Below are 26787 nucleotides of genomic sequence, written 5' to 3'. Positions count from 1 at the left end.
AAGTCAGGTCAATATAAGAAACTAATTATTTAGGTTTCTTTGAATGATTGGTTGACTGGGGCAGCACTGGTGAATCTGCACTGTCTGGTGTCAGGTTTAACACAAAAGGTTTAAAGATGTTTAAAAAAAATTCCAGTTGGGAATAAGGATTCTTTGGAGGAAAAGAAGAAAATATCCAACCAATCAACTAAACAAACAAAAAAACCCCAAACCAAAAAACTACTGAGAGTGTACAAACACATTTTGTCAGCATTGGCAGCTGCCAGTCCACCTCTGCACTGCTCATTCCTTCCCTACTTCTCTGCTTCCAAGAACTAGCATGGGAGGAAGCTGGGAAATTGTGTGACTGAGCAATAAACTCCCCCCCAAAACAGCTGTTGTTTTGAACCAGGGCCCTGCCCTGCCCTCCCCTGCCCTTCCCAAACCTTCCTAAACCTTCCCTTCCTAAACCTTCCCTTTCCCTTTCTCTTTCTTGTTTTTTTCTTTCACTTCTTAATTTTCTTTCTTTTCTTTTTATATATATTTTTTTTTAACAGAATTTGCTACAGCTGGCTGTGTGTCCCCAGAGGACAGTTAGTCTCTTAATACCTCATGAAAGAGCATGAGCACAGAAGGACACCTTGCTTATGTTAAATGCTTACTGAGGCTTCTCATGGTTAGTCCTGGAAGAGGAGAAATCCCACAGAGTTATCTCACTTGCATCTCACATGCATGTCTGTGATGAACATGAACAAGAACAGCTGTTTCCTTCAAAACCAGTTCAAGTCTCTAGGGTTACTGAGTCACTTTGTTACAACTGTCAAATGAGAATATGGATGAAGGTATCTTACAACAAAGGAGACAGCTGGGCCCATGGGAGTAAGAAGGGCTGCAACAATTACAACTAAACTTGTTGGACTTACTCTTACTAAACTTGGGCTTGATAGGGTGCTATTTCTGGAATTTGCTGATTCAAGTTTGGGAGGTAGTTGGAAGTCTCATGTTGGCAACAATGTCAAGGAAAATCTGCCCCATTCCCAGTCAGCCCAGCCAGTCTGCCCCAGATAATTTGCCTGGTAAATCTCTGATGACCTGAGAATTTGGAAACCCAAACCCAAGCCTGTGAGAGTGGACAAAGCCCAAGGAACCCCAGCTTGTACCACTCTCAAAGAGCCCGGCATATGGGCTAATCTCAGTCTAGGCTCCACACCTTTGACTTGCAGAGAAATTTGGAAGTGTCTTTTATTTTACATCAGAGTAGCAACAAATTTGAAATGATCAATGCCTTCTTATAAGCAAAATGATGTTTCTTTATCCAGATACAAGTAAAACTTGGGAATATGAGACCCTTCTGCCAGGTTTCTTTAAAAACATTATCTATTACCAAATCTTGGACAGGCAGGAGGAAACAAAATGTGCTTTATATATCTGGGCAGGACCATCTTTTGTGACAATGTAGAGCAAGATTAGCATTTTACTTTTCACGGAGATTATGGTGAACAAACATGCAAGCACACTCTAATTATTTATTTATATATATATGTATTTATTCTTTCATTATTTAAAATCCAAATTTCAAGAAGTTTCTATTGAGAAATCCAAAATTTTTAATAATACTCCAGTACAAAAATATAGTCCTTAGGATAAAAACTTCCATACTACTACCTCCAAATAAATAAAATTACATCAGACACATTTAAATTATTCAGTGTAAAAAAAAACCAGCATTTTTTTTTAAAACCAGCATTTTAAGTTAAGTCAGTGCAGTACAGTTAGTCACAATCCCTTGCGGTGTTAAGTAGACTGGCATCCTGGTAACTTCAGTGCATAACAATAGTAAATACCAGCAATTAATCATCAATACTCTCCTTCAGAAACGTGCGTCAGCATTTGCTTATCTTTAAACATGTTTGTTTGCTTGATTTAGATTTAGACATGTTTAGTAGTAAACAGACATGAATATGTTTTTCTGAGTACAGTAACTTCCCCCTATTGGTGCTTGTATCTGCATGCCAAATAGACGAATGATAAGACTAATCTTTTAACAACCCTCTCTAAAAACAGCACCAGATGGAAAGCTGGGTACTGTATCATGTAATTTCAAGATTTCCATATGGAACCTGGGTAAGTATTGTCTCATTCTGTATTTTCAGGTCAACAAACATATAAAAAATAGACAGAATTTTAAGACAAAGTTATTTCTAACATAGTAGTAGGGCATATAAATACTTTGATCAGTATTTCTTTATAAATAATTATTTAAAATACTTAAATATTAATAAATAAATGTATAAAAATTCAATAGAAACCTTAAAATAAAAAAAAAGATGTGTCACAAAAAGATTTGCACAGTAACTCAGTACAAAAGAACATAAGATGGCATTAGCATTTGCACTGCCTCTGAACCAGGCTTCTTTTTCTTCCATAAGAACTTGTAGTATCCCCCAGTTTTTGTAAGACACTGAACAGCTCATTCACAGCTTTACGCTGAATTTTTGAGTCATTCACCTGTTAAAAGTAAAAAACAAATGGAACGAAAGTTATATCAAGAGCTATAATCATTTACTGATCACATCCCACAGGCTACCCTGCCACCAGAGTAAAACTGATGGACATCTGCAGTTTTCAATTACTCATCTACCTAATTCCTACAGCAAAGACCCACTTTGTCACAGATTTTTGCTTTTCACTTTCTGTGCTACCTTGCAACATGCCACAGACCAACCATATTCTGTGAAACGGAGCTACTCTGTAGTTACAAGCAGCTAACTCCACTGGGGTATTGTCTGCAGACCTCTGCAGAGGTCAGTGGTTTGTGCCATTGGCACTCACTCAATAAGCCAAGTGCTTCCAAAGCCATAGAGCATGCCCCAGCTGGGCACAACTTTCCCACCCAGTTTCTAAACCACAAAGGTTCTGTCAGTGTCAGCTCTGGTGTGCAGACTGAGTGGAGGTGCTGTCAGCACCTTTCTGCCAAACTCCAGCAAGACTCAGGGGTCTACCCCACACCGTAGACATGCAGCAGCCCTTGCAGCTGGAAACATTAGGTTTCCCAGTGTGAAGTGAGCTAGACAAGTGTTACCATATGGGTTGCTGAAGCACTATTGGCTTGAATCACACTCAAATCACAACTGGAAAATATAACGTGATGAGCCTTGGAGACAAAGGGAGAGCCTTACCTGAAGCTCTGTCAGGTTCTTGAGATATTCCATCTTCTTTGAGTCATCAGAAAGGCTTTCTTTCAAAGTGTAAAGCTCCTCAGATATGTTCCTGACATGTGCCTTTGACTTGTCAGTGTTTTCAAGGATTTTCAAGTACATGGAAACAATCTGACTCAGGATGATCCTTTTTTCATTTCTCTGTTGAAAAATACAATCAGAAGGGAAGGTCTGTGAGTGCTCATCAGTAGGAAAATGAATGAAGATAAAACACAGCATGCAGGGGTTCTCACTGCCACTTGAAACAAGATGATAAAGAAGATGTAAATCACCCCCGGGTTTGTCTGTATCGCAGATCATTTCATGGTGCAGTACAAAGCACCTTGACCCTTATGGGAAGCATTTTTATGGGGATATTTTTCTCATTTCCATATTACCAAAGGGAACTCTGCTCATGCTCATTCTACCGCAGCTAATTACACTGGTTCTAGGAGCTGCTTTGTACCAAAAGAACCCTGCAAAGTGCCTAAGATGCTTTTTCATATCTGTTTCTGACTCACTTCCGTCCAGTTTGACAATTTCTCCGTAAAGATAGATCCACCATCACCTACATCTGAACGGCTTGAGTTCTGCAACAAAGAACAAACATATCTGTTATACAAACAATACTTATCACTAGACAAATTTCTGTTCTCTAATCAAATAAGCAGTAAAATCCAGATTTTTGTACCACTGGCCTATAGCTATCACAATGCTTTCATTCTCTAAGCACCAAATCCCATTGCATGGCTGTCTAGTATCAGAAATGGCATTAGTCTGCTTTTCAATGCTTCTTCTGCTATAGCTTACCTAAACAGAGATGTTGAACACATCTGTTTTCCCAAATGCTTTTGCTATCGACAGATGAAAATAAAAGCTCATAAACACAGCAACTGGCTAGAAAATCATTAGGCCTGAACTTGGCATGTCTTCTGGTAAGTCAAAGTCCAGCAGTATGTAGTCATCTGTGGCCTTAAATTCATCCAGTCTTAGTAAAATCTCATATGAAAAAAGAACAAACTAATTTTGCTAAAAAACTATAGTTTATAGAACTGGCGAATAGGCCAGTAGCCCACAATCAGGCATGAGTATATGCAAGATTAGTGGGCTACTGAGAACCTCATAGGGACAGCGTTTAACCATCTGATGTCAGCCACACACTGTGTCAGATTCTAGGAAACAAAGAGCAATACAATTCTCCTACAAAGGAAAGGCAAATTGAATCACTTCCTCTTCTGTGTCTTTTCTTTATTTTTTCTTTTTGTATACAACAGTGACTATTTCCATCTTTTGTCTGCTTAGTAATTAAATACAGTGAGTGCAAAGGGAAAACTTGCAGGCTGACAGAAACCCTCTAGCCTGATTGGCTCCCCATGCTGACCACACTGCCAAACTTTGTTTTGTTCTTCGGAAAAGTGGTAAGCACTTGCTGTGAACTAGAGTTTTAATGTCAGTGCAAAAACCTCACCACAGCTCAGGATGTCTTCAACAGATATATATATATATCCTAGTGAGACTCTCTCTGGTCTTTGCTAATAACAAATTTAAGATATTATAAATTTTACATCCACTTTCCAAACAATCTGCAAACACTGAAGTATCACGCTAGTCTTCACCACTTCAGAGTGGTTCTTTGACTACTGAATTTCAACTGTCATTTGCACAAAATTATGACAAAATCATAGCTGAAAATAGCAGCAGAGTGTTGCAGTTGCTTTCATGCATTTAAGGAAAAAACCCAACAAAATATATGGAGAATAAAAGCTGTTAATTAGAAGTAACTCCGTTATAGATCTGCTATCTCTATGACTAATCCCAGCTGAATTCAACTGTGAACTACTTTAATGCCTCCTAGATGTACTTTAATGCCTCCTAGATGAAGGCTGGTGAATTAACATTACAGTTATCAAGTTACCAAAACTCTACCTGAAAAGAAAGAATATCATGCCAGATTACATTCCTATGCCAGATCATAGTCACAGATGTGGAACTGGAATGACTGGAAGATGCAAAAGAATAAGAAGTAGGAAGCACCTTTGGGCAATACACTACTGCTACTAATAATAAGTAACAAAAGTGCATTTGTTAAAGCAAAAGTTCATCTCCATTTTTTTTATATTGCTAACTAATACTAAACCCCCCAATAACATTGCTAACATAAAATTTAAAGTCAATAAATTACATCTAGTCTGAATTAAAGAAATATTCATACATTCTCCAAACATTGCATTAAGATTTCTTGCTATAAAATATTCCATATAATCAATGATTACCCTCTATTGGGACATACCGAGTATGTCAAGCAGTGCTCCAGTTTAGATGATATGTAAAGCACAAGCAGAACGAGAAGAGAAAGCAGTGGAAAACTATACTTACAAAATCAGCTTTCAGTTTGTCTATATCATCTTGAAGTTGAAGCAGATTTAATCTATTTTCAACAAGTCCAGAATAAATCATGATGATAGACAGAACAAACAAGCTGTAGGTTTGGAAAGTCATTTTCTTGGTGATGGTTCAGTTAAATGGCTCAGATAAGTTCTGGGAGATGTCAGTTCTAAGAGCAGTGTACTTCAACTTCTAATAGTTAAGCCTTCTATTAGAAGAAAGTAGACGAATGAACTTCATCTGCCTGTCAGTGGTATTTATACCTGGTCTAGAAATTTTTTTATTTCGTCATCACAGGCTGTGTATATTTAGACAAGATAGTGTTAGATAAGAACCCTTCATTTTTGGCTGAACAAGGGAATCCCTCGAAAGCATCTTTGTTAAAGCATGGTCCTGGAAAAAATTTCAGTGGTTCGTCAATGGGTAACATTTACGTGGCAGATTCTGAAGTTTCTTTTACACGTGGTTGGGGAAAGGGGGGAAATTATGGTACTGATAGAGTAGTATGCATTGTGGCTCAAGCATATTCATACATGCTATCTGAAAAAAAAAATCGTATGTTGTGGTTAAAGGGTCAGTATAACAGTCAACTCATTTCTGGTATTCTTTTAAAGTAACCACTGAGATTGCCATGGCATTCTTCAGAGTCACTTAGAGATTTAAACACTCTTCCTACTGTTGTCCTTTTGGAAACACTGTTTGCATTCTTTCCATGGTCTAAAATGTATTTCTGCTGCTTTCTCATTCTTCATCTCCAGATTCAAAATAAACTCAGGGGAAATGAAGTTCTAGCATGGATGAAATTATGTGTCATATTAAATTCCTCTATGGTTGTCTACTCTGGGAGAATATTTAGTACTTAAGACATTAATTTCTGCTTGGTAATAATAAAGTTCCCCACCTTCCCATTCATTTACACTAATGTGTGTAGGATATAAAAGACATGGAAGAAATAAGCCCAGGTGAAGAAGACAGACAGGATAATCTCCTCGTGCATACAGAACCCTGAAACAACTGTATTAATGATAGCTGAGGAAAATGTTTTTATATGTTTAAATGCTGCTTTGATGGATATAATCAGATAAGAGCTTACTCTGAAGAGTCTTATGAACAAATCAGATAATTTTAGGCTGTAGTATATTAATGCAGGGTAGGCAGGAGCATAAAAGAGAAAGAAAGAAGGAACCTACAGGGGAAAAGAAAAAAAAGTAGACCAGGAAGAGGGCACTTGCAGGCTCAGTTCATACAGGTGAAGTGAAAGATGTCTGTAGTTCGTAAGAAACAGATGAGAATTAAACTGGCCCCCAACAGATATGTTTGAACTCTTCAGCACAGTTCTACATGGCTCTTAGGTATTCCTTGCAAGAAACTCTGCTGTTCCCCAGCAACTCCTCCTATTTCAGCAAATGACCACTAATGCCATTAAATATTTTTCATCTGCAGTTTGAAAGAGGACTTCCATCTGTGGAAGAGATCTAGGCTACTAGAACCATTGCCAACAGGGAATTGCCATTTTACAGGGACAAGAATCAAATTTCACCAACAATCGCAGGCCCAAAAGCTGAATGCTACGTCTCTCTGGGAACAGCAGCATAGACAGATGGGACATATCTCACAACAGGTACAGTGGTACTGCACAACAATTAGGACTGTAATCTGCTTGGGATAGTAGCACTATGCAACACATATCTTGGTTTTAGTTTAAGAAGTTAAAACTGATTAAGCAATAACTTGATTGCTGGAAGTGTTGACATGAAGGTAAGGTAATAATTCAAGGATGCTTCAAAGATCTGTAAATAAATGCAAAGTTAACATGCCCACCCATGGCAGAGGGGTTGAACTAGATGATCTTCAAAAGTTCCTTCCAACTCAAACCATTTTGATTTTATCATTCTATGCTAGAAATCAGAATCATAGAATCATTTAGTTTGGAAAAGACCCTTAAATCATTGAGTGCAATTGCTAATCTAGCACTACTAAGTCCATCACTAAACCAAGTTCCCAAGCACCACATCTACATGTCTTTTAAATACCTCCAAGGATGGCTATAAAATGGTGGTCCCACCAAGATTCGAAGTGGACTTACAGTTCAAATTGAACTCACAAACATCAGCACACTGAACAGACCTACAGGTAATGTTGAAACATCTGGATTAGTATGCAAGGCAAGCAGAGTCAAATGACATATTATGGCACAGCTACGTGTAGTTTCATATATACAGAAAAATAAAGCTTATTTTACAAGATGGGGCACATACTGAGGTTCAGTGACTGGCCACGAGTCTATAGAGTAATTCTTTGGCAAAGTGTTGGGAGACGTGTTAAGAGGCAGAGGGAAACTGATTCTAGTTACATATGGCACTCTTTATGCTGTCAGAAACACACGGCTAGAAGGGAGACTGGGTCATCAAGCCCAATTTTTGCCTAATTTGGCAGAAAGGGCTCAATTTGAGCAGTGCTTTTATGCTGAATTACTGGAGACTGTGTAAAGGAGAGCTGCAAGCAGGGAGTTTGGGAAGAGATTCATTACTCAAACACCTCGATCTTCTTAACATGTTGAGGACAAAACACAACACAACTGAACACAATGAATTGCTGTAATTACCCAACCAGGCAGAAGATTCCAGGAACTGATATATTAAGTCAGTAATACAGCCCTCTACAGAGAACTATTCGCCTAGAGTGACTGTGCTGGATTAGACTGCCCGGCTAAATCTGTCAGACATGCATCTCATCCAGAGCAGGTTGTATCTCCCAAGTGACCCCTCTTTCATCTGACACTGCTACTAAACTTCTAAGAATAACAGGGGGGTGAAGTATCAGAAAGAAATTATTTTTCCAACTCAGCTTTTGTAGATGCTGAGTTTTGGGGGCTTATATGGCTAATTCAATCACTAAATCTCCTCACATTTCAGGAGGCCACTGCCATGGATCCAATTTTGCAGGTAAGAAAATAGAAGGACAGAGCAATGGTATCATTCATGATCATTCAACATCTAAGAAAGGCAAATCTAGGAACAAAATAGGGTGTCCCAGTCCCATTCTGGTCCTTTGCCCACTCTGCAGTGCTACAAGTATTATATCATAAACTGAGGCAAGAAATTAAGCAAAGAACAAAGAAAGCCATGACATCAAGCTCTGTCACACTATCTTCTGAGTGCAGGTCAGACTTCTAGGTACACTCTCCTGCCTGTAGAGGCTACATTCAGGCCTTTTACTTATCTCCACATTCAAATTATCACATAAAGTATTGAATGTTCTGTGATAAATCATCAGCTGGACAGAAATGTATTTTAATAGAGAAATTTAGGATCCCTTTTCCAAATCCCTTACATCTGAATAAATGGTATCATGTTAATGTTGACATATTTGTCCCATAAGGTTCTCTCCTGTTGACACACAATAGCACATCTCTGCAAATCATTTTGAAATTAGGCAACAGCCTAGAGCAGACGGTCAGAACATGAGAGTCCTTGAGTCCTACGGGTCCTATGCATCTTCCAACCCTGTTTTGTTACCTATTCCACCCAGAAGTGATAAACCAGGTCACCATTGCCCTGTGTATGTTTTGTTGCCCAAGAACTGTGAAGTGTCAGATTGAAGAGAAGGCCCAGGTTTAGATGGCTCCTCTGCTCTGCCTTTCCTGAGAATAAATGGGGTTAAAAACAACACAGGGGAGGATCCTGAAAATATCTACCCTTTATGACACAAAGCCAAGGGTGTAAGAGTTTCCAGTATTTTATTTGTGCTCCTTAGCAGATATCTACTGAGTGTATGCTGGAGAGGATTGAATACCCAGCACTAACACAAGCTCTTTGTCTGAGCACTACTCCTAATCTAGCTGAAAGAGATGTCTGAATAGTATTGAAAAGTCCTGTGTTGCATAGAATTGACGTGGTCCTCATGTATGACTCCATGCTCACAGCTGGACCATCATCTCTTCCAAACACAGCATGAAATGAAACTAAGGCATTTTTTTCATTTTTCTGCCTGGAAGTCATCCGACTCTTCATGCAAAGCAGAGGTTTCACACCCTTCTGTTCATACAACACCTTAAACCAAATACCCAATGATGGCCTTACAAAGTCATGTCAGATTTCACCACGACCACTGATTACAGCTTTTTCCCTTTTGTTTTTTGTTTTATGCATACTCCTCAGGGTGCTGGCAGAGTTGTTAGTAAGCAACTGCCCATGCTAGTTCAGCAGAACCCCACCAGACTTTTATTTCTCTAAAATTTAGTGACTTCCTCTATTACCACTGCCCAAAGGAAGCAGCTCATGGTTGGAAAACCCTCTCTGAGTTGTTCTGACTTTATATCACACTTCACCTCTTAGTCTCCCTTTCTCATAAAGCAACAAACTCCTTTGGTTCCTCCTTCACAGTGCTGGGGAGGAGGGGTGAAGGGCAGGTGTTGGCACACTTGAGGGTGTTAAGCGATGAAAACCTTGCCTACACCTTGTACCAGTGCTATGTAATAACTAAGCATTGTTATTCATGTTACTACTTTCTGCAAAACCTTGATAATCAGGCTTCATGACTAGGGGGGACTAAGGGGACTTACAAGAAAGCCAGCAAGGGACTTTTTGCAAGAGCATGTAGTCATAGGACAAGGGGAAATGCCTTCAAAGTGACAGAGGGAAGGTTTAACTCAAATCGTTTTATTATTCTATGACTTTGCAACTGACCCTTGCAAACACATTGTAATATTGTCATTTTCCCATTTTTCCTACAGCAAAAAGAAAAAAACAAATTAACAAAAAACTCCCCTCACAAAAACACAAAAAAACCCCAAAACAACAAAAACATACCCCACCATCACCACTACCAACAACCAAACTAAAACTAAAAATAAAAAAAAAGCAACCCACCACTCTCCTACAAATAATTATATGCTTCATCAGTGCTACACATCATGAAGAATGTAGTTATCTATTCCTTGTGACCACTGGATCTCTGTGATTTAAAGGATGTTTCCAATAATCAGTAGGGATAATGTTGGCAGAAAACATCCACTCTGTCTTGTAAGAATAAGCTTCCAGGGCAAAGGGAAGTTCTGAAATACTCAAAATTACCTGTTTTGACAATTTTCTAAACAAAAATTTTATTTTGCCCATTCCAAGAACTTTTTGGAGATTCTATTGTTTTAGAGAATTGAAAAACCAGTTTGTACCACCTGAAATGTGACACAAGGAAGACCCTTTGGTCTCCATTACATACTCCCGTCTGCATGCAGTTGGCAATGTGAAAATGCGTATTATTGATCCCTCTTTCCAATAACAAAATTGCTCACACACATTAGCTGTTGAGTCTTACAACGAAAGGGAAGAGGAAACTAACACTCAGTGATGTTAGACAGATGTCCAGATAGGTAATGAGCTGATGGGTGCAAAGTGATTGGAGTGAAAGTTCAAAATTATTAAAATCATGGTACCTTGACTGACACAAGCCATCTGTTTTGTAGTTCCCTTAAGTTTTTTAATTTGGTAAACTCATGCAGGATGGAAAGAAGTATATAGATTGGGGAAACCTTTCCCCATCAAACACTAATTATTCGTTTCTGAATTATCAAGAGGAACTAACTAACCCCCTCATGGTCTGGGTACTCATCCATCCTGTAAGTAGGATTTTAAGCTTTTCCTTTGCTCAAGAACAAGAGGATAGCCATGAATAGCTGTTCTGGGCCGGCCTTTCTCCAACACTATTGTGGACTTTTTGGTAATTCTTAACTGTACGACTGTCAACTCTCTATTGTCAAGAGACTCCAGAAATAGCATATTATGAATATTCAGGACACATGTTAAAATAATTTTCTGGAGAGTATAGAGATGATAACAAATGTTTTTCTCAGAACATCTGTCCTTATTAATAGTTGTTATTGTCCCTGTTTATAAAATCAGCATAATGCTGTCTTCTATTCCTTCCCTTGAAAGACTGTTCAACTGACATATTATGAATCTGGAAAGAGGGACCTGTAACATACATTTTCTCATTGCTGATTGTGTATGGAATGCAACATGTAATGGAGACCAAATATTCCTTCTTATTTCTTGTGCCATATTTCAGATTGGTACAAACTGGTTTTCCAGATCTAAAAAAATACACAGTCTGCATGTATGAATGTTATAGGAACTATAAGCTAATAGTGGGAGCTAACCATGAGACAGGCAGGTGCAATTCTGAAATTCTATTTTTCTTGTAGTAAAGTATGGAAAATAATGATGACATTGTAGAAGACAGTGATGGACAAATATGGTATGTGTTTTTACTCTAGGATTCTACTGTTTAGAATCTGTCCATGTATCCAACTCCTGATTAAAATCTATTGCCCATAAAATAGATAAAATTCCAAATCTTATTCATATTTAGTTTGAGTCCATGTCAATGGAAAAGCAGCACAACTGTTGGCACAGCAGCAACCTGAAGTAAGGCTGGTATTATAAAACATACCAGCTGTGCTATAACCACAGAGTGTCTACAGGTTTTTCTGCATAAAATCTTCCATTTTCACAAGATCTTCTTCATTTTTCCATGAGGAATAAAATACTCTTAATAGTTTTCTCCTTTCAACACCATAATATCCTTTGAAGGTACTGCTGATTCTGAGCATTATATTATGAATCTTACAGTATTTGTTTCCACTTTAAAACCTCAGCTTCTTTTCTTAAGTGATTTCATGAATCGCAGGGTTTATTTTAGAGTTTTGGTGTTGGGATTTTTTTCTAATCACTTTTTAATCATCATAGTTGCAGGGAAAACATGGAAAACAAGAATTTCTAAAAGCAGAATAAGGAAATAGAAAAAGATATGATTTAAACATAATTGTTTCAGCGTTCTTTCATAAGATCTTTGAAATACTTTTTCTAATTTTTCAAACTCTGCATATTCTATGATTCCATAATAGCCCTGCTCTTCGTAAGACAAGTGTGCTAGTATTTCCATAACCTTTTCCACAAATATTTCCATGAGTTTTAAGGTAATATTTTAATGCACTTTGAGAGAGTTAATTCATTAAGAAAACAATTCCACTGTAACTTGGTATGTTTTCTGTGGTTCTGACTTTCTGATGTTTCCTGTGAATATATATGCATATGTCTATGTTTGCTGTATATTAATAGATAGAAAAAATATCACATGTATTGCTCACAGTGTCTTTCCCCAATTCCTGGTAAATGAGTGTATATTTTCCTCTATACTTTAGTAACTTTCCATACCAAGACCTCTGGTATTTTCACACAGACGTCTACTATTCAGTTTCATTTTCAAAGGATCAGATCCACCTTTGAAAGAAGTAAGAAGCCATCTGAACTTCCCTATCCAAGTATGTGTGATAATACCCCATGGCTCTTTTTCAAAAGATTTTTAAAGAGACAAGACCAAAGGATGCTAATCTTGGATCAGCTGTTGATTTCCATATGTGCTAGATCAGTCCATTGACCTCATCAGAGGCCAGCATGCAACCTCATGAAATAGCACAAACTCTGCTGAAAATTCATTGCAGATTGATAACATTGGAAATCATAGCCCTCAATCAACCTAATGCTTTGTATACATTGTCTATACTAAATCAAAATGGTACTTTTCAGACCATCAACCTGTCAGTGAGCCAGCCCTGCTCATATTACTCTCATTATGTTTGTAGAATTTTCTCCACTTGGGTTTTGTGATTCATTCCTTCTCCTTACACTGATTTTCTGTGCTGCTGGCTTTTATTTGCATTGGAGCTTTTTGGTCTAGTTTTTAGCAAGGAATTGAAGTGCCATTTGAGTGTCCATTTTACAGTTGCATTTGTTTTCACAGTTTAAGTACTTTATCATACAGACATTTATTGTTAGAAATTAATATTTGTATTTAAATTTGGAAGAAAACAGATGTGAAAGCAATGCAGTGATGCTTTAATTTCTTATTGAATATTTCAAGTTGAAATGTGATCATGGGGGGGAATCTGATAATTTTCATGTTATTCCCTACAAAATTTATAATAATTATAACATATGTATGTGCAAACACAAGTGTGTGGGTGTGGGTACATGTTGGTGGGTAAGTCAATGATGTGTTTTAAACATCAGTAAGAAAATATCCATTAAGTGTTTGAAACCAGCCTACAGAGTGGGCATTTTCTGTCACAACCACTTGGAAACATGCATAGGACATTTCCTAGAAGAAATCTACTGCGTGGTGCAATCTTCTCTTCTAAAACAGTCCAAGAGACAGTTGGGTGGGGATTCCCCTTACCCACCATTCTCTTTAGTGCCATTCATAATTGTGTGACTAAGCAAGCTAGTCATTTTTACTCACAGAAAAAAAGCAAATCAGATCACAGGTTTGGTCCTACCTGTTTTCGTCCAGCCTGCAGAACACGTACGAGAACACCAGAAAGTCAGGCATACAAGAAATTCATCGATGGATAACATTTTACTTAGAACAGAACTTCATGAGAGGAGTCTGCTTGCGAAGACTTTCCAGTTAGATTCCAAATTTAAAGTGAAAGAAGAAATACGCAAGACCTTTGCTTTTTAATAGTTAAAAAATGAAGAAGGTACTTCACACCCTAAGAACATTTCCTCTTCATCTCCACAGGAAATAAGTCTGCCTATAGAAAAGCTACTGTGAGTCAAGTGTAGATGCACTTTATTTTAAAGTTGTGTATCTTCCTTTTTCAAAGGCCTGGACTAACAACTGTGAAGGGCTCTGAATGAACACCCTCTAATCCTCTTAAGGCAATGTAAAGGCTGAACTAGCTAGTAATAACTATTTTTAAATGAAAAAAACAAACAAAAAACCGAACCGAACCAAACCAAAAACACAAAAACAAGAAAGGAGAGAACTACATTTCCGTTGCTTTTTTGAAGAGTCTAATGAGTATCTGACCCCAAACTAAGATAAAGTAAGTTTTTAAAAAGATAGTGAAGCAAACAAATATTTTGTTTCCAAAACTACAAAAGCATTATTTTCAAAAATAACAAAATACAATCTCAAGTAGCATACTTTAAAGTAATCAAAATGTAGGTACTGTGGCAGGTTGGGTTGCTAATCTTTTTTCCTAAGGAAATGAAACTTAGGCATGTCGCTGGGTATCTGTCGATCGGGTCCCGGTCCAAGGGGGGAAGAAGACACACAACACACACGAGGATGGTGAGACAAAGGGATGTCTGCCTGCTCAGAGCAGCAGGCAGCCTTTTATTAGGTTTTTCTACCTCTACTTTCTCACACATAGCACAAACATCTTTCTACACAAATACCAAGGAATGTGCACCTGCATACAGCTCAAGGCTGTGTCCATGGGGATTATCTGGTTGGCTTCACTGCTCCCATGAAAAACGGCCTAACACTCCACAATACTCCAAAGTCCTCAGACTTCAGTTGTGGGGCTGTAACTTCCCCCCACATTGTGCTGTCCAACTCTCAGGGCCGCTTCCATGGGAATAGGCAGCCGCCTCCACCTTTCTCAGGGGAACGGTCTTACTCCCCTCAATGCCTCCAGCTCTTCTGCTTCCAGGGGGCCCAGGGGTTCCATGGGCCTGCCATCTCCCCCCACATAGGCAGTTTCATTAGATGTTAATTCCTTCCTTGTCAGAAACTTCTGAGCAAAGTCAGGTATTTCTTTTGAATTTGAGAGGCTCAAAAGTCTCAGAGCTAATTAAACTCCTACCACCTTCATTAAATTTGACAGCTAAGCAACAGCAAGATTGCTCTACTGATGAGGGACTGTACGAGTATCTGGACAGACAGCACTGGCCACTTGGATGATAAAAGAAGAAAAATAAAATACTAAAGTAAAAATGTTGTGGTCCTGAGCGAGCCAGAGCTAAGAACAGTGCATGTGAAAAGAATGACAAGATCAAACTGGAAAGCCACTTGAAGCATGTTCTTTGTGACTGAAAGCAGTCACGTGGGCACGTGTAGTATGTGTGGGGATAACAAACACCTGGCCTTGTTTGATAGCTCAGACTCGTATTCTGTATATATATGGGGTAATAAAGTTACGAATTAGTTCTGCCTGGACAAAGTCTGTCTCAGCAGGGATTCATTCACAGCAATGGGCCATGTGTTCGTATTTTAAATTCTATATGAGTCAGTTACCATAAAGGGGGGGAATAGTTTTCCTAGCACCATTTTTTGGTTGTTGTGAAAGAGTATTAATTTTATTGATTATTTGAGAGTTATTAATATCTAGGAAAGTCTATATGGCAATTACGAAAAACTTCCAAAACTTATGAAAAAGAGTTGTGAAAGGAACTTTCCCCTCCCACTTAAACTAGTCTTACTGTTTCATATTAATGTGTAAAGGGCTCTAGACTCTTACTTCATCCTTCTTCTATATCTCTGGTTTGCCACATCAGCCTATTCTGTGTATTTCTGTGCAGTAAAATTGAAGGAGAAACTGTATATGTTTCACGACAGCTATTGTTGGTTTATTCTAATCTAGCTAGTGTGGATATCTGTAGCAGAGGAACCGTGACACACCAGGTTTTAGCTGTGGTGGTCTATCTCTGTCTCCATGTGCACAGACAAAGCCCTTTCACAGCTTTGCATAAGTAAATATACAAGTTGAGTTTCAACTTCAAAGGGCTCAGAATTCAGGCACACCAGCTCTGGTTTCCATCAGTGCACTTGAACTGCTCTCGCCTTTCCATAAGAGAATTTCCTTTTGGAAAACCAGCAATTCTGGTACAATAGTTGCTAAAAAAAAATTACCAAAGACATTTCAGACTGGTTTATAATTTTTTTCCTGCCCACATAAGTTAAAATGACATATCAGTGAGATACTCTACGTTAGTATGCCAATTGTTCTATACATGGCAACTTAAAACAAGTCTCCTGATCACCACTCACTGAAATTTGAGTTGCATTTGGGAGCACTCTTGGAGTCTCCAAAAATTAGTTCCTTTCAGATAAAATAAATCTGGTAAATGTTTTCAGAAACTCTCTTGGTGTTCTCCAATTGTTAACATGAGCTCAGGCCACAGGACCAGAGTAGAGCTAGTTCAAAATAATCTCAAACACAATCTGGAAGTTGGGTCCTCAATGCCAATTTTTTTAACTTACTAATCTGCTCCTATATATAATCTGCTCCTGAAATATTTAAGAACCCAACATGAATGGTCTAGTGCACCCAGCTTAGTCTCCCCAGTAGAGACTCACCCAGTATAGTCTCCCCAGCTCAAGAGAGACACTGAAAAGTGGAAGAAGATTCTACCAATGGCCTCTAATGTGATTAGAGGGTTGAAGATCTCTGCTAATGAAGAAAGACTGAAGGAATCGTGTTTGTCTGGCCACAAGACAAGAAGGTTCAGGGGTATCTAATTACAGTTTTCCACTACCCAAAGGGTAGTTACAAAGAAGATGGAGGTATTCTTTTCACACAGATGCGTGATGAATGGACAGGGTGCAACAGGCTCAAGTTGCCTCAGGAGGATCTTCAGCATACGAAAAAGTAGATGTCAGAGTGGGTTTCCCAAAGAAGTGGCAAAACTCGGTTTCAAGTATTCAACACTGGGTTTGATAGGGTCCTTAGATAACTTAATCCACTCAAAGCAGAAGGTTGGACCAGGTATCTCCAGGGCTCCTAGGCTTTTCTGTGATACTATTCTGATGAGAGCAGCCAACCCAACCACTTCTTCAAGAACCACAACAGGATAGAAGGGTCCTGAAGGACAGAGAAGAGGCCTGATCAGCAGTGACAAATGCCTCTCAGGTGTCAAAAAGGGGCATGAACTAACTTCCCAAATTCACAACAAATCAGCCCATTTAAAAACAGAAATCATCATAATGAAAACAAGAGGAGCATAAGGAAAGAAGTGAGGCTGATGCAGATTAAGAGTGGGCTGGATGTTTGTATGCATTCAAACCCCAAATTAAATAGAGAATTCATGTCAATTTTTAATAAGAACAGGGACATTAAGAAGCATTGGTAAATGTAATAGGTGAGAAAGATTATTTTGAGATTTACTGAAATAAAACACAGAAGTAAAGTCAAGATGACCGAGGGCAACAGGAATGGAAACAATCTCCTCTAAGGCAAAAGCATGAGCAGGAAGGTAGAGTTAAAGGTTCTCCCATCAAGGAAACAAACGGAAAAAATGGGCACATAAAATTGCAGTTGCATTAGAGAGAAATTTTAATCCATCCATTAAAGATTGGTAGCACTTTCAGATTGGAGAACACAAAGTGTAATAGCTGTCATTAAGAAAGGGAGAAATTACAAGCAAGGCAGAAACAGATATGTTGTCTGACAAGAGTGATGTGCAAAGTTTTAGAACAAATTATGAAATTATGAAATTATTTTAGAACAAATTTTAGAACAAATTATGAAATTATTAGAACAAATTATGAACTATTAAAGACAAGGAGGGGAAAGCGTGGGTTCAATCAAAGGCAAACTGAAGTGAGAAGAATTTGGTTTACTCAAGGATGGAATTAATAAAATAGGGAGATACATGATTGTGTGTCAGTCAGGGTGTGTGGCTTATAGTCAGAAGAAGTTGGGAGGACACCCTTTGGAGAAGGATAACAACTCCATGGTGCCATCACTCATCCCAGGCACCACCCAGGCAATGCTGCAATAGAAATGGATGCTATGAATGTTAACTGGGCAAGGTGTTCCCAGAAGATTGAGGAAGGGAGCAATGCCAATGTACAGTTGTGTGTTAACCCAGTGCTACAGATTAGTTCAAGCAAGAAATGGTCCAGAAAACAAGTAGAAAGCTCCTGTTTTATAAAAGAAGTCTAGAAGAGTTTGCCTTGTTCAACTTCAGATAAATAAAGGTTGAGAAAAAAATCTAATTGTTATCTGAACTACATTAGAGTGGGTAAACAGCAAATTCAGTAAGTGATGTAAGATAACAGAATAAACTGATATTAGAGAAAATGTCTATAAACTGTCTGTGAGAAAATTTAGACCAGAAATTAAAGACTTCTGGCAATGAGTGTGAAGCTTTGCAACAACCTTTCCAAATAAACAAAGAAGGATTCATAGGTACAAAACTTCAAATCATCTCGTTCCAACCCTGTGCTCGGTATCTGCAGGATGTAACTTATAAAGAAACTTAGACATTTCATTTACAGTCGTAAAAGTGATCATTTGTACCAGTTGGTCTGGTGAATGGCTGTCTTATTTCAGCTAGTTAGCTAGTTTCAGGTTAATTGAATTTCCTGATTTTAATACTGAAGAGTATAACATTGCTGTGCTTTCTTCTGTCTTACCAAAGAAACATAGCGTATCTTATGAAGTCAGTTCTGTAGATGAACTACAATCTGGTTGATTTTTTTTTATCTTCCCTCTCATGAGTGGGATTGAACTGATCTGTTTAGTGTCTTGTACCAGAGGGCACATTTTCTTATGACTCTTCCTTAAATCCTTTGCAATATTCCAACGTTTCAAAGAAATGAAAAGCTGGAGCAGAATATCAGTAGTGAAACCACATGCAGAAATTACTGCACTCTGTTTCCTCTCAGTAGTCGTCACTCATGGGTGAGTTGAGCACCTATGTTTGCTTTATTTGCCATACTACAACACATGCAATTTATAACAATTCTTCAGTTTTTTTACACTCAGTGAAACACTTATTCTGGAGTCGAGGTCTGGGAAACTCTTTAATAGATTGCAGTTATCCAGTACGTTAGTGTGGCCTCCTCCCTTCCTTCTATAAAACCTTCCCCAAAGAGTTACTTGTTTTTTCTCTATGCAGAAGAATAAGCACCAGAATCTTGCTTCCCATGGTCTGAAATAAGATTGTGCTGAACTTATCTATCAGTTGAGTATGGTTCATGTCAGAAAGATGTTTGCCTCAATTACCCTTTGGTATCAGCAGACCTTTTCAGGAGTACAGGGCATGCAAGCCCATGTTGCTGGTCTCAGTGAGGCGAATTCACTGACTCAGATTGCAGCTCTGCACCTGATGCTACACCCCTTTTCGTGTCCTTTTGCAACCCTGCAATTTCTCCAAACTTTGAGTGCTCTTGGTTATGCTTAAGTGGAGTGGGAAATTTTTGTAAAAAAACCCCCAATGTTTCATAGAGTGAGAAAACATCCTCCATTCCCACACAGACCTCAAGCTTGCCCCAAGACTTCAGGAACAGCCTGAAACTAAGAAGCATGGTCATCCTGCTTTTGTTCATGTCGTGGCCCTCTTGCATGCAGGAAAGGAAGGAGAGAACAGGGGAGCCTCGTGGAGCAAGGGCAACACATGGTACCTGCCCAAGAGACTCCAAATTGATGGTTGACATGGGCTGCCCTTCTCCTTCCCCACCTCAGTTGTCCTCTGGCTTGGGATTCAAATCTGCAAGCCCTCATGGGTATCGTTGTATATGAAGCACTCTTTCCCCTACAGTGGGTAGAAAAACAAATTGTCTTTTCCACTGACAGCCTGCGGTTTCTCATTCACAAAGAATTTTTTTCCTCACATCTAGGAGGCTCGCTTGTAAATAGTTTTATCAAATGACTAATTTAAGGTACCTGTGGTTTATCTCTGTGAGCTTTCTTCATCAGTTGGAAAGTGCTGCTAGTTATTCCTTAATCGCTATACAGGAACAGAGAAAACATTTATACTGACATGACAAAATTTTTCTAGGAGATGTCAGTGGGTTCTTCGCATGTGGTTAGGGACAATGTGCTGGGCTGGCACAAACCACTTCATCTTTCAAGCTGTGAGGGAGAAAACAGGAAATAATTGATGATGCTTTATTAACGATGGACGTGGGCTACAAGCTTCACCTAAGACAATAAAACCATCATGGTATATTCTGCTGTTAACTACTGCTCATTAAACTTTTAGGAGAAACGAGCAAACAAAACCCCTCTCTGCACCATGGCTACTTCAAGGAAGTTGTTTCCTTCTCATCAGCTCAGTTGAAAGTATGGCTGAATAAGCAGCAGTGGGAGAAAGTGGAAGGAAAAGTATCTATCAGTTAACATGAAAAAGTGATGCACGCTAATGACCCCAAACTCTGTTATGTCAAGTGTGAAGGTCTTTTTGAGGTCTTAAATAGAAGAAAAATATGATAATTGATTAAAGGGCAGTTTGAAAAGCAAAACCTGTCCACACTTCAATATATTAGTATCTATAGCACCTACATACATCTCTAGTATCTATATACAACCTCATTCATAATCTCTGCAATTCCAGCTGCTAGAAACTTTACTTTGTGTCGTCTTTAAGTAGATTTTTTTAATGTGCAAAATACAGCAACATGCTGAAGTTACAGATAAGAGCCAAACACCCCGGGCTTTCCTACTGACCCATCATCACTCCTCTTCTACACTCTTCTTCCTCTGGTTCCCTCTACCTCTATACATCCTCTTTCACTAAACCATATTAAATTTAGATTTTCTCAGGTTTCTACCTCTGACTATTCAAAAATCAGGAAACCACAATCAGATAGCTGATATTACTTAAACATCTTAACATGATATGTTCTTCTGCTGCTATGCCAGTTTGCTGACACAGAAAACTGGTTTTCCCCCACCAGAAGCCAACACATCTCTGAAAAGGGCATCATAACTTAGGGTAAGAACAGAAGGCACTTTGGGGCCATTCAGAGTCAATGGCCAAGGATAAGGGAGATCTGTGTGACCCTTTTATGGGCCATACACAAAAAACCTCTCTGGCAATGCCCATCCTGCAAGGAGATGAGCAGGAGCAAGATCAGGATTGGGCTGGTTTCCACCCCCAGGACCTTGGACCAAAAGCCTCAGTATCACTTGCAAGGGACCTACAACCTTCAGAAATAATTTACCAAAAGTGAAGCATCTGTGACTTTTCATCTGTCTTAATTCTATTTTAAAATTCATTCAACCCTTTCCTCTCACAGGATTTGACATTTACCTGCAGCTTGTCATTCACCTCACACAAACATTTTGTGGCCGGAAGTTGCTCCTAGTTCTCCTTTCTACTATGGACACAAAGCCCTTTGCCCTTCAGCTGTGGCTCCATTCAGCTCTGTAACACTTTACCCTGACCAGGAATGATACAATGGTCCTTCAAAGTCAGCCTTCTGCGGCTCCTATCAGAGATTTTTCAAGATCCAATGATATAAAGCCCTGTGCAGCCTGGTCTGATCTCCTGGTGTGCCCTGATTTGAGCAGGAGGTCAGACCAGAAGCCTCCAGAGGCCCTAGTCAGTCTCATTTACGCTGTGGACCTGTGGCTTTCTAATCATTGCTGCCTTTCAAAGGTGCATTTCCCTCCATCCAAAGGGCTGAAAAAATGTTATCCATAATGTTTTGCAATTCAAACCTACTCCTGATATGTCACCAGCATCTTTACTCCACAATAGTCTCCACCTTCACTCAATGGTATTATAATTTCATTACCTTCCTTTTCCTTCTGGCAATGCTCCTCATAGACCTACTAACTGCCTTTACATTTCCAAATCTCTCTTCCACTGGAGCCAACAGAATATTAATGTCAATCTAAATATTTATATTTAAATGAAAACTGAATTAAGATAAAACCATTCTCTACACTTGTTCTTGGAGAGTGAGTATTCTACAGCTCAGCAGCTCCTAGTAGTTTTTAGGAGGTGATACCCCAGTGGCAGTCATTATTTGCAATATGAAGAAGCTTGGCTAGAGATGGGATACACTCTAAGGCGACCACTGCAATGGTAAGTCCTGCTGTAACACTTCCATTCCTGTAACAGCACTGACTGCCCAGGCACCCCTTCTCTTCAGAGCCCCACAATTGCTGGTGGGGAAGATGACTCAAGCAGTATCTGGCTACAGGGGGCTATTTGAGAAGCACCTTAATAATAACTAGATCAAAAGACTGCATGTTTCCCTTTTGACCATGTATCTTTGCAGTAAAGAGCCTGCTACTGCAGTCTTTAGAAACCGGCCCATGTTGCACAAAGAAATAGGGATGAAATGGCCACATCCAACATATCATTGTTATATCATTGTCCAAATCTCATTCTTATTTCCAAGTTTTAGGAAAAAGTCTTCTAATCTAATCTTCTAATTCTTCTAATGCTTTCTGAGAGAAGAGATTCCAATGTTTGTCAGGAGAGGTTTAGGTTGGATATTAGAAAAAATTTCATCTCCAAATAGGGTTATCAAGCACTGTAACAGGTTGCCCAGGGAAGTGGTTGAATTGTCAACCCTGGAGGTATTTAAAAGACTTGTAGATGTGGCACTTGGGGACATGGTTTAGTGATGGACTTGGCAGTGTTGGGTTAATGGTTGGACTCAGTGATCTGAAAGGTCTTTTCCAATCTAAATTATTCTATGATGTTGTAATTCCATGAATCTATGACTACATTATAACATCACCTCAGGACTCTGGCTGAGATCAGGTATTTGCTGTACGTGGTTAAGGTTACAGCAAAAATTACTTATTAAGTGATAATCTCTGGTCTGAATATTTTGCACTTCAGAGAAAAAAAAGAAAAAACACTTCAGAGAAAGCAGAAAACTGTCTGTTTGTCTATGATGGAAATTGTTGTCTTTGCTGACTGTTCCTGTATTATTTACATAACACCAAAATTACATGTGCAGCTGCTACTTTCCACTAGATCAGTGTTTTTCAAGAAATCGCGATCTAGTGACAATTTCAATACACAGACAAGTTTTTCATGCTTGCTTTTGCAGTAACAGTCATAAAATACCTTTTTTCCCCATGTACTAAGAAGCATTGCTTCAAAAAGACCAAAACACTGTGATAAGACAAGCCACATTAAGCAAAAGTGACAACAAATAACACTACATGGGCATTAATTTCCTTCTAAGGATTTCTGTATGCTAAGCAAAGATAAATTACCTTGGGCTATAAATTGATAGACAATTTTTCCATTTTCCAAAGGAGAACAGTACTTTAATAAAGGAACTCGTCTATGGTTAGAATTCTGTAGTAAAACTATAGACTGAATTCATAGCTGGTTTATAAACCTAGTCTTTGGCTATATGCCCATCTTTCTTCCCCTTTATTTTTAATTTCAATTCTATGTTTGTGGGAATTGAATTTAAATAATTCAATCTTTCTAATCCAACTCTTTCTAATCTCAGTTTCTGTCCAAGGAAACTACCTATGAAATATGCTCTAACACTTTCTCCATCAACTGAAGTCAGAAGTAAACTGAGACCAACATGAGTCTTGTTTTCGAAGAGCGACACCTAGAGTCTCATCAGTAGAATTAAAATGTGCTCCTTTACTTGTCCAGTTTTAAAAAGCAAGAAACTTTCTTCTGTACTTACGACTTTGACTTGTCTGTTAAAGGTCTTTAATAGGAATTATTTTCCTGTGTTCTTGCGAAGATGCAACACAGTATTTATTGCTAGGTAGCCTGCATATGGCATGTATCACTTATCGCAAGAATTTTATTTTGCAGATGCTATTTTTACCTTTCATTCAGGGGTGTTTAATTGGTTTGGAAATGTGATTTTCATTATTGTATGAAGGGATGCATCATGTCCAGAAGTGCTCTCATTTTATAGACAAGGTGACTAAGAGTGGAAAGTGTCCTAAGCCATATGGAAAATGAGGGCTAAAATACACAAGTCCTGAGCTTTTATGTCATAAAATAACTTGATTTCTTTGCAGGATGAGTGGAGGCAACTGGCCTGAGCCTTGCTGCAGCCTGACCTCAAACCCTGCTGCAGGAGGTCTGCTGATTGCCCATACTCACTGCAGGGCTGACATCCACGCACGCAGCACAGTGGCGAAGAAGTTGTTACTTGCCCTTTTCAAAGTTCATCTGTCTCTTCATGTGTCACCCACTGACTGGATGTGGTAGCTCAGCAAAATTTCCACAAGAAAAATCTTTGGCAACCTAAATCACTGGAAACCATTGCCCATGGACCCTCTCAATTAAATGTGGCAGTTTTTCCTCTTTGCAGGAGTCACTGGCTCTCCTCTGTGACAGAGAAGGAGCAGTGCCTTCAGCCATAGGGGCCCCCAGATCCCAGCTACTGCTCACTGACAGTGGCAATGACTGGACAGTGATGTCTGATGAAGGCTGGTGAAACCATACCCATGGTCAATTTTCTCTTCCATACACCAGTGTTTGGACAAAAAACATTAAAACCAAGAGCAGACCTAAACTTCACAGACAAATGGGTGAGCTGTGTTTTCAATCAAAAAAAATTATTTTGTGTAGCAATCTCCTTCTACTAGTTAGACATTTACCCTGATATTTGCAAGCTTATGTTGAATATTGATTCCACAGGACAGTGGGGCTACAATGTAGTTGTTTGTCTGCAGGACAAACATTTGAAATCATGAAATTATGCTCTTAGGGGTGAGCAAGTGAATATACACTCAGGCAACCATACCTTCCTTTCCTGGGGTTCCCCTGCTGCCCAGCTCACCATGGAACAACCGTCACACCACAGGAAACGTTCAGGCTCCTGCTCCAGCCATGTGTGGCCAGGATGGGCCCCTCACTTTAGGGCAGTGGTGTCCTGTATGTGCCAAGGTCTGTCTCGGCAGTCTCCTGTTAATTAAAGCAGTGGGACAGCTTTTTCTGTTTCTTCTCCCTGAATGTGCTATTTTGGCAAAAATCGGCTTCATGAATTCTAGAAGAGTGAGTCAGAAATGTGTTTTGGTCTTGTTAGCCTCCTAGGTCTCATCTTGCTGTTTAAAGGAGAGAATTTCAAATCACCAAAAAAAAGGAAATGCAGTAAGATCTAAATAATTTGGAAATGATTCCTCAGAACCAGGAATGTTATGTTCAGACTTCTGTTTATAGTATAGTTTGTTCAAATAAAATACAGTTGCCTGGTAGGATACTGCAACAAAACCTAATGTGCCATATACTGCAACTCCTTCTAGTAATAAAATACAAATAATGAAACAATATAACATCTTATAAAACAGACAAGTAAATCTGTGTCTCATTGCTAAACGTACAAGGCATTCAGTTGGAGCTGGTATTTTTATCTCCTCACCTGAGCCTATTATATATTAGTCTGTGTATGTTGAGGATTGGCAGGTCCCTCTAAAATTTAGAAATCACTGGTAGGGCAGGACATTACATTTGTTGTCTCAGGGAGTAAGAACATATATGCATAAGAACATTTTTGTTAGGCATCTCTATTACCCTTCAAAAGGAAAAGGTTTAAATTTTTAACACCAAGGAACAATTTTAGTAGATTATATGTTACTCTTTGGTTGGGTTCCTTTATAATTTTTCTTTTAATTGTGGGGATTTTGCGAATTATTTACTGACTAGTTTTTATAGGACAGTTTACAACTGAATTTATCTGACAAAATATTCTTGCTCTTCTCTTCTACTTCTGCCATGGGCACCTGGGTAGTCTATTCCCAAGCTCTGTCCTTTTAAGTCAGTGTCTGAGGAACATGGAGATTAAAGAGGATGTGAAAATTATATAGCTAAAAAAAATATGAACTCTGCATAGAGAAGATTTCAGTCACTACCTGACTCGTTATGTGAGGTGTAACATTGGTTTATTCACGCATCTTATTTCTTTTTGTCTGCATAACTGATTTCCCATCTTCAGAAGAGCAACAAGCAATGGAATTTACCTGAGAATTGTCTATATCAGAGATTGTATGATGTTTTCCTCCATCAACTTCCACAAATCTCTCTTAAACCTTTTTACAATCCTAGTCAAACCAATCCATTTATTGTGTTTTCTGCATGTCTGATCTCATGTAGATCATGTGACATCTGAAGGCCATGCACGAAACCTCAACCAAAGTTTTTACATTAATTGTTGTATGTTTATTAGGGAACAATTATTGTCTTAAATTAATAATAAAGATAAGCAGTATGTAATTATTTTTCTTGTTTTTATACAGAGTGGCTTGGGTATACTGTTATATATCTACAACAAAAAAAACCAAAAGAAATATAGCTTAGGGGAGGGATTTTCAAAACTGTTCCTCATTTATTTGAACTGTATTCACACAGGGTGACACAAGGCATGTCGAGATCATGCCCATGGCACATGGGACATTGTGTCTGATCCTTAGGGTAGCAGATTCCAACTTAAGCTGGCGTGATGTGTTCGTGCGCTGCCTGTGTGGCAGCTGGTAGGCGGGCATGCAGGATGAGAAGGACAGCAGCATGCTGTAGCTGCTCCAGAGGCAGAGCAGGCATAGCTGCTATGCCAGGCTAACTGTGAAAATTCATGAAAATCCCTCTTTACGCTGCCGTGTTACAGAGAATCTCCTTCCATGGGACGCCGTTACTGACAGACACATTACACATCTGACTCTTGATTCATTTTCAGACCTTTTGGGTAAGGATCTGGTTTTAGCACAGCA

At 38.8% G+C, this 26787-nt stretch overlaps 1 protein-coding gene and 1 long non-coding RNA gene across 6 annotated transcripts in view; one reads left to right on the top strand and one right to left on the bottom strand.

Annotated features, from left to right (window-relative positions):
* Nucleotides 1-14350, top strand: part of LOC113957511 — a 28089-nt gene extending 13739 nt beyond the window's left edge. For 4 of the 5 annotated variants that reach the window (XR_003531183.1, XR_003531189.1, XR_003531188.1 and 1 more), the window contains one exon: nucleotides 537-1700. This is a non-coding gene — a long non-coding RNA (uncharacterized LOC113957511). Of the gene's footprint in view, nucleotides 1-536; nucleotides 2104-13910 lie in introns of those variants that run through there. The other variant, XR_003531190.1, reaches the window with a different exon arrangement.
* On the bottom strand, nucleotides 2066-6998 carry IFNG (interferon gamma). Its single transcript, XM_027665091.1, has 4 exons — nucleotides 5553-6998; nucleotides 3698-3766; nucleotides 3159-3338; nucleotides 2066-2487 (listed from the first exon to the last, which is right to left on the bottom strand). Exons 1-4 carry the CDS (start codon nucleotides 5673-5675, stop codon nucleotides 2362-2364), a joined length of 498 nt encoding a protein of 165 aa, XP_027520892.1. The 5' UTR covers nucleotides 5676-6998; the 3' UTR covers nucleotides 2066-2361.
* Nucleotides 14351-26787: the final 12437 nt, after the last annotated feature.

The sequence above is a fragment of the Corapipo altera genome, unplaced genomic scaffold (assembly GCF_003945725.1).
Source record: "Corapipo altera isolate COAL_440 unplaced genomic scaffold, ASM394572v1 1, whole genome shotgun sequence".
In the NCBI taxonomy this organism is placed as follows: domain Eukaryota; kingdom Metazoa; phylum Chordata; class Aves; order Passeriformes; family Pipridae; genus Corapipo; species Corapipo altera.
The sequence above is the reverse complement of the archived record's forward strand: the minus strand, read 5'-3'. Positions and strand labels throughout refer to the sequence as shown.